At 40.0% G+C, this 8410-nt stretch overlaps 3 protein-coding genes across 3 annotated transcripts; 2 read left to right on the forward strand and 1 right to left on the reverse strand.

Moving 5' to 3' along the window:
• Positions 1-1798: 1798 nt before the first annotated feature.
• On the reverse strand, positions 1799-2415 carry JH06_4108 (V-type proton ATPase proteolipid subunit; the record flags this gene model as incomplete). The annotated part of the gene is made up of 3 exons (XM_014671584.1): positions 1799-2091; positions 2122-2280; positions 2316-2415. The coding sequence occupies 3 exons, from the start codon at positions 2413-2415 to the stop codon at positions 1799-1801; spliced, it is 552 nt and encodes a 183-aa protein (XP_014527070.1).
• Positions 2416-2758: 343 nt separating this feature from the next.
• Positions 2759-3525, forward strand: JH06_4109 (hypothetical protein; the record flags this gene model as incomplete). Its single annotated transcript, XM_014671585.1, has 2 exons — positions 2759-2809; positions 2860-3525. The coding sequence occupies 2 exons, from the start codon at positions 2759-2761 to the stop codon at positions 3523-3525; spliced, it is 717 nt and encodes a 238-aa protein (XP_014527071.1).
• Positions 3526-6060: 2535 nt separating this feature from the next.
• On the forward strand, positions 6061-7822 carry JH06_4110 (hypothetical protein; the record flags this gene model as incomplete). The annotated part of the gene is given in 7 exon segments (XM_014671586.1): positions 6061-6081; positions 6112-6198; positions 6229-6584; positions 6614-6818; positions 6834-7283; positions 7300-7349; positions 7372-7822. The coding sequence occupies 7 exon segments, from the start codon at positions 6061-6063 to the stop codon at positions 7820-7822; spliced, it is 1620 nt and encodes a 539-aa protein (XP_014527072.1).
• Between the last annotated feature and the right edge of the window lie 588 nt (positions 7823-8410).

Genomic DNA, 8410 nt, shown 5'->3' on the forward strand with positions numbered 1-8410 from the left:
AGGAAACCAGGGTTAGGAACTACAAGATAAGCTCTTCAATTGATTACAATCTTACGGAAAGCCTTAATAGCCTTTTCAGCAGTGTTTACGTTCATTCTAGGTAAGACAATGTTTAATGGATTCTGGATGCCATGTACAGGTATTATGGCTTCTTCATAATCAAGAGTTACTGTAGATATTCCACAATAATCATTCCGCTCGATTTGTGATTATTCCGCGGTGAAATAGTAAACACCATTTCTGTTACATCGCCAATCTGTACGATAGGATCCCTTGAAAGAATGTAAAACAACGAATATTGTCCTGTAGAAAGAAGATCAGCACAAAAGAAGCACTGTCTTTCCCAGTTATGCTTATTCCTCTTGGATGAATAATAGCATCTACCAACACCTAGTTGAGCGATTGGGACCATATGACAAAAAACCAAAGGATTTTGCGATTCCATAAAGAAATACGAAAATGTGTCTAATCCAATCTCGCCAATTCTTAGAGCTATGAAGACAATAACGCTTTGGGATGTTTCCCTTCTTCTTGAAGCAGTTGTATTTCTTGTTTTCATAGTCTTTGTCGCTCTCGAATTTTGTTCTACCTCGTATTCTATGTAATCGAATTGGAATAGGAATGAACCGTAGAGATACTAGTCTAGGAAGCGAAATTCGGAAGACCATTTATCTCTTTGTACTGATCGGATCCATATTCCGTATTGTATCGTATAGATTTATCGATTTTATGAGACTGTAGGATTATTTGTCATGTCTTTCTGGTGTTACCAGAATACAGCCGTTTGTTTGTCGTTACAATGTTAGAAGAAACGACGAATCTGATTTTTATTACGGGGTATTAGTGTTCTCTTGAAGATATGTAGACTATCCTTGCAAGTCGTATTCCTAGTTCAGATTTACTATGCCTTGCTTGGTTTATCTCAGCCAGCACTTCGAAAAGTATTTATTATTGTGATTATGTCGGTTGGCGTTTTGTGATGTTGGTTATTCTAGTCCTATGTTGCTTCGTTTCTTCTCATATTCTTATGTTTTTTTGTTAGGACGACTACGATTCTAGACTGGATTCAGTAGAGTTCGTTTGTGATAATAACTATAGTATTGTGATTTCTGTGCTGTGTATTTTCTGTCTGGTGTCACTTCTTACATATGGAATTCAAGTCACATCAGCTAGATTGAATCAACTGTAGATCTATCAAGAAATGAAACGTATCGATGTTTCTAAAAATGTAATTCGCAAAGTAAGAGTTGGAGATATGGTAGTATGAAGATGTTCATCATCATGAGTATTTCATCCTTCACATTTGCCTTTCGTGCATTAGTTGAGTTTTTATTTCTTTTTGATGTAATTGTTCTGGATTTTGAGTAGTCCTTCCTATTATGTTGATATGTAGTGAGACTACAAATGGAAACATGCATGTGATTGGATCTCATCTCTATGCATCGTATTTGTGTATGTAGAAGTAAGACATAGTGCCATGTACTTTTTCTTCTTTTATTTCCTCGCTGAGATCAATCCTTTATCTATTCTTTTACTGTCTACCTACATCCGTCCTCATTCGTCTCCTCGCAACAAACCGCGAGTTGAACCTTCCACTCCTTCTGTACGTGGTCGATTTGCTGTTAAGAATGTATTCCGGAGGAAAGAGGAAGATCCTGATGATGTTCATCAAGCGGTAGGAAGAGAAGAGAGTGATTATATCTAGTTATTGTCTCCGGGAACAAGTTATTCATCAATTTCAATTCAGTTGTCAACTCATGTCAACTCTAAGAAGAATTTGTAACATGTTCTGTTTATTTCACATACCATCATTGGTGCAACAAAGAGAAGAACAACTGTAAGTAGTAACGGTGACAATAACGATAGCTACAATCAGTCCGTAAAGGGCAAGAGCTTCTCCGAAAATGAGCATAAGAATCATTCCGACGAAGATCTTCTCCTGCTGACCACAAGCGCGAACACCAGCATCTCCAGCAATGCCAATAGAGAGACCAGCAGCTAAACAAGACAGACCACAACTCAAGCCAGCAGCCAGATGACCGTATCCATTGAAGCTCGAGTAGTGGGTAACACCACCAGTAGGAGCCTTAACTACATATTACCGAAGAATTCCATTCTTACTAGCATACACCATAATGATCGAGGCAATCAATCCATAAATACCCAAAATACCAGCCATAATGACAGGAAGCATATTTCGCATCACAGCTTCGGGTTTGAATACTCCCATGGAACATACACCTACTCCGGCCTTTGCAGTTCCGTAAGCAGAACCCAAATCTAGGAGACAATCAGATACAGAGAAAAGAACCTACTAGCAAAGATGATAGAAGCAGCAACTCCCATGAAGCCAAAGAAGGGCGCAGAAGAGGGGCAAAGGTCAGAAACAGCAGCCTCGAATACAGTGGACAGCATTCTATTCACAGTAAAGGAATCTAAGCCTTCATATGAAAAGTGGAAACGTGGAAACGATAATGGAATAGGACTTGGAGAAGAAGATAGAGATAATAGTACAAAGGGAGGGCATAACTACAGTCGAAACGAGAACAAGAATCTTTGGTGAATTGCTATGTTCTGAATAGGATCTATGCATAGCCATCTATGTATGTATTTAAACAAAGTGGATGAAAGGAACAGAAAATGATAACAACTCTTCATAACACAGGTTTGTGCAATGAGAAATGCAAGTATATATGGTACCTAATAGAGAGGATATAATTAGGGAAATAGGGACCAATTCTCCAAGTTCTAAGAACCGATGTTAATTGGATTCATCTCAAAAAGTATCTCAAAAGGAGTCGAAATAAAGGTAGGTTGAGATGAAGAGTATTTGTATTGTCGAATGTGTGTGTTTGGAAGTTCCTTGCTAACACTTTGCAGATGCCACGCCCAAACAAGGATAGAGACGAATTTGATGATGACGAGGAAGAGGAGGAGGAGGAGGAGGTCGAGGAAGTGGAAGAGGAGGAGGAAGAAGAGGAGGAAGAGGAGGAAGAGGAAGAGGAGGAAGATGACCTTGAGGAGGTTGATATCGATGAGATGGGTGTGCGTAATGAGTCTGAGGAAGAGGAGGAGGAAAGAGAAGACGTATGGAAAAATGGTCCTCATCCCGTTGACCAGGAAGTCGATCCTGAGAAATGTTACATTCATTCATACACGAAGGAAGGAGTGGGTCACTTCATTAAGAAGACCAAACTGAAGATCACTTGGGAATTGGTGATTGAAGGAGAGGAACACACGATTGCTGTTTATCACAGCCAGCTTTCTGGAAAGAAGGTGGTACTATTGGATGGAGACACAGAATATGAAGAGGAGGAGTTCTTTGATGCCGGTCTGGATTTCACGTTCCCCTTCCGTATTGAGGGCCGTGAGGTATCTGTGATCATCTCAGATGCTCTGGTTGATGGAAAGGTGGGATGGAACTATGATATTCTCATTGATGGACAATCCCTCAATGAGTTGAACGAGGAGAGATCTATGGGAGCTGGCGGCACGTATGAGGAGGATGCAGAACTCTTCGAGTAACTTGTTATCGCTTATTCGCGTTACTCCAATTGTATGCAATCTATATAGTACTCGATTGTTTGTTTGTACATGGTCGTTCTACTAGGAGTCATTTAAGAGGTAAAGCTAAATACTAGGATAATCACATTTGTTCTTTTAGTTAGGGAATTCGTTGATCGACTCGTATAGCATGAAAGAGAGGATGATGATGTGTGCGGGAAGAATACTCCTGCTCCTTCTCTGTCTTCTATTGGTCAGCGAAGCAGGACCTAAAGGGAAAAGTAAATTCAACATATATGAGTGTTTTATCTATAGAAACAAATACGAGGAAGGTGAAGGGTGACGATACAGGTATCTTGGTTGTTTCGTGTCGTTCAAGCATTTAGTTGACTCAAAAGTGTATACTGCCGAAGTAGTGAGTGGCTATCCATTTGAAGACACTCTTTCTTCCAGTTCTGGTTGTTTTTCCAATGTCATAGTATTATTGCGTAGATGGCATTTTTCGTGTTCATATGGAGCCTCCCTTACTTGATTTCTCAGAGAAGGCCGTGTGTATGCAATGGGAGAGTGTATGTTCGTTCGAAATGGTGTAATTGTAGAAATTCAAAATACATAATTCAAATAAAATGACAAATTTGCGAATTCGTTCAATTGAGTTTTCGAATGAGTTGCTGTTCACCATGGTTAGCAATTATCCCAGAATTGTGAAAGCGAACTCAGAAGCAATCTTTGACATTCGTTTCATTCCTCACATTATTGGTACCATCGAGGTCACATGTACCATCACTACCAATATTGGCGTTCTTGAATATCAAGTTGATCAATCTGGTTGATTTAATCAATAGATTACTGGGAAGGGTGTTCGGAATACCTATGGAATCTTGCCTATTCTCAATGAACACATTCCCCGAGGTAGTGAGTATCAGCATTCTGTTGTTCTCTACAACCCAAACAAGGATAAGAAGATTGTAGTTCATCGAGTTGGAGGTTCAGATGACCTTGATATCTTTATTTCGGCAGCTACAGAAATCGGTACATTTTATGGAATTCTATGAATTGCAGAATGGGTAGTAGATGAGCGTCGATCTGCAGAGATATTTAGCTTTGGATATAAGCAATCAGATCAACGTCGGTATTTTGTGAGTGTCAGATAGTCTTATGATCTCTAGGGTATGGTTCATGCTGTGACAAATGTTGCTACGTTTTTCATTCCAGTGGAAATCTATTGTGATGAAGGTTCACTAACAGCTAGACCTGCTGAATTCGCTTTAGGTTCAGTTGCTTTATCAGAGAGGCCTCTAGAATATGATTTGGAGCTTCTAAATAGTAATTCTTATCCGATCCACATCGATCGAATTGATCTACGCAGTCGACGAAGTGATTCTTCTCATATTGAAGTACGAATGGGTAATGAGACTCTACCAAGCTTTAAATATACTGTGGCGATGCGTTTATTATTCCATTGTGAAGAAGAAGGAGAGTATCGAGGTTCCTATGTTATAACAACAGATCAGGAGAGTCCTGTTCTTCACACAATCATTATCTCATTCTCGTATAAGTTGATATTCTCTCTTTCAATTTATCTGATAGAGTATTGAATGGATCTATTGCTACAATCTCACCAATCTATTATCAAATTCCTTTGGATCTGAATACTCGAATTGTGTCAATTCCTGTGACTATGCACAATCATTATGCAGTTCCAGTTGCAGTAACACATGTTGGAATTCCAGAAATAGCAGCTACTTTAGTTAGTATATCTGACCGAGCTGATTTTAGTCGTTTCATTGTAAATGTCTCATTTATGTTGACATTCAGATGAACTACACAGTTAGTTGTATAGCTCAACCTAATTCCGATTTTTCACCATTTTTCTTCCTCTTTCACTTATCTCGTTACCGTCCACGAAGGTATTCAAATCTCCTTGTGATTAGATTTAGTCAGAAAGGCATCTTTGCAACCACAGTTCACATTATGACAAACATCACTTCATTCGATATAGATTTATTGGTGTTTGATGGGCTTATTGCTTCGTATCTAGGTAATGTGATTCTTAAATCACCGTACGATATGTTGATCGAAGTTCCTAATTCTAGTCAATTGGACCATGAACGTGTTATGTGGGGAACACGATTACAGCCTATTCGTTCGGCTGTTGGGAGTAGTGATGTGTATCTTAATATCGATATGGGTTATTTTTACCCAAAGGAACATCATTATCAAACTCTTGTTCTCTATAATCGCAATCCTGTTGCTTCTCATATTCTAATCAATTCTCCTCAAGTTCCAGGCATTTCACTTACTCCAATATATCGAGCTCTTTTGACAAATCAAACACTTACTGACAATTCTTCTCAATCCAGTATACATGCGTGTTCTCTCTTACGTTTAGTGTTCACATTGCCAGCCAATTACTATCAGTTGGCTCCTTGGGAGTATCTAATCTTCCTTCTCGATGTCACTGCTGACATTCCTTCTCCTGAGCTCTCTAGCTACCATTCACAGTCCTCCTCTATTCCTTCCATCACAACTTACAATTACTCAACTGTGATCAGTATGGAGAATGAGATTCAACGAGTTGAAATGAAATGTGGATTTGATGCATAGTTGGACTTAGGTGTTCACTACTTATTCCTGAATGGAACACTGCTCTTTGGAAAGAATAACACAATTGATTTGAAAATTTATTTTGGTGTATATTCCCGTGGAATTATTCATGTATAGCAAGATAAGGTATTTCATAATATTCATTATGTGAATACTCTTCAAGGATCGTTAACTGTCCAATCAGTCGAAGTATCATCTCCATACTTAGGATTCCAGTATCCTTCAATCACTTTACAGCATGATCCGATCGATCCTGAAGCTTCATTCTTCTTTGGAACTCTGTCATATGATCCATCAGAGGAATATAAGGCTTGTAAGACGTTGTTATGTCACGTACTGCCTGCTAAACATGCATATGGAACTTCTTTGGATATGCTTCCCTCTACACCCTCAGCCACAATGCTTCAGCGTCGAGTCAAGCAGAAGAGCTTCCATGAGAAGGTAGTTGAGAGTTATGAATCAGAGACACTAGCGTAAGTGTAGGCTAAATTCTTAAGTCTAGAATCACAACTGATTTGGCTAGTGTGATTGAAGTGGAGGTTCGGATTCGGCCGACAATAGTTAACCTTTTGAAGGATCCTCGTCACCAGCGAGGTCATTTGATAAGTCGAGGGATTTATGGTGTGCTGGATACATTAGGATTTCTCGTGGATTGGCATGGGAGTAGGCCATCAGGAACACAACGAAAATATCGAGATATGGTTGAAGTAGATGTTGATCAGGAACAGTTGCTTGCGTATTACGCAGCTTCTGATGACGAATCAGTAGACTATTCGCAGCCTCATCGTGTAACTGAACTGCTAGACATGCGAAGTTCTTCCATTCGGAATGGAGAGCATGTGTTGGTTCAGGGACATGATGTAATTCTCTTTGCTAATACTGTTGTGAACACCACTCGCTCGCTGTTCGTATCTCTCTATAATCCTCTGGAATACCCAGTTATCGTTCATCTTACTGACTACACAGATTCTCTTCCTGAAGGATTACTTCCAGGGAACCAAAGTGACTTCTTTTCACTTGCTGAAGAAGGGAGTTACGAGGGTCTGATTCCTCCAAGCGGGAAGTTATCACTTGGTCCTGTGTTCTTCCATCCGACAGAATTTGGAACGTTTAGTCATTACTTCGTAATTATGAATAACTATACTGGATTGGAGCCAAGTATTCGTGTGTCAGTTGAATCAAACCTAGTTCTTCTCGCTGGTCGAAGCATCCTTCAGCCAATTCTACTTCGTGATAGTGTGGGTTATCTTGAGAAAGTAGGAATAACGGAAGAAATTTATCCAAGGCGCTACAATTGGCAGTAACATATGCAGGGACTGTCGCTCAAACACGGGAATCTGAGATTAATCGCAATATTATGAGTTATCATCGAATCGAAGTATCGTTGCGTCGTGATTACTCTGTCCGTGTCTTTAATGCTTCCTTACTCACATCGAGTGAGGCTGCAACTCCTCGTGCTCATGTCTTGATGAAATTTGGATCGTTTTTGTCAACTGGAGTTGAAAAGCGTGTGAACACAAGTATAACAGACACAGAGATGCGACGAGTTGTGATTCCTCGCACAGGAATGCCTCGGCCTCTTGTAGCAGGGTTTGGTGAGTTGCCACCAGAAGGGCTAGTGTTGAATGGAGACAGCCATTTGACTCTGCTTCTTACAAATTACCCCATTTGCATGCCAACAGAAACACTTATTCTTCGAGTTAGAATATGATGGAGAGATTGATTGAATAGCTGAATACATCCGTGGGAATTCATGATTTACAGATTCAATTTGTATATGAACCTCTAATAGAGATGACATGTATTCATAACTACTCTGTAGCAACATCCATCTATCTCGAAGAGTACTTCTTCTGATTCGATTCAATACTTAGAATGAAAATGGTGATTCTCGCTGTATTGGCTCTGGTTATGGCTTTCCTGGCTCTTCTGTATCTGAATCTGCAGCCTGATATGGAATGGACGCTTGAAGGAGGAATTCTTCGTGTATTGAGTAGTACTGATGTTTAGTGATTATTGATAGATATGGTTACTTCTCAACAGAAGTGTTATGTTATGAGAAGTTCAACCGGTTTTGTTGAGGTACCTATGAGTGAAGTGGCAGAGAAATTGGCTTCAAAGATGCATACTCTCTCCAACGGGTCCTCTGTCACTCCTACGAAGAAAGAGCCCTCACTTCAGCCGCCGGCTCGGCCTATTCTTACACCCCGTCCTCCTCCTGTGGTACTAAACCGTCCACAGCCTCGAGAAGAGAGTGTGTTGGATGTGGTAGTGGCGAAGAATCGAGAGAGTGAAGAGG

The sequence above is a fragment of the Blastocystis sp. subtype 4 genome (assembly GCF_000743755.1).
Source record: "Blastocystis sp. subtype 4 strain WR1 chromosome Unknown seqid_0151, whole genome shotgun sequence".
Classification (NCBI taxonomy): domain Eukaryota; class Bigyra; order Opalinata; family Blastocystidae; genus Blastocystis; species Blastocystis sp. subtype 4.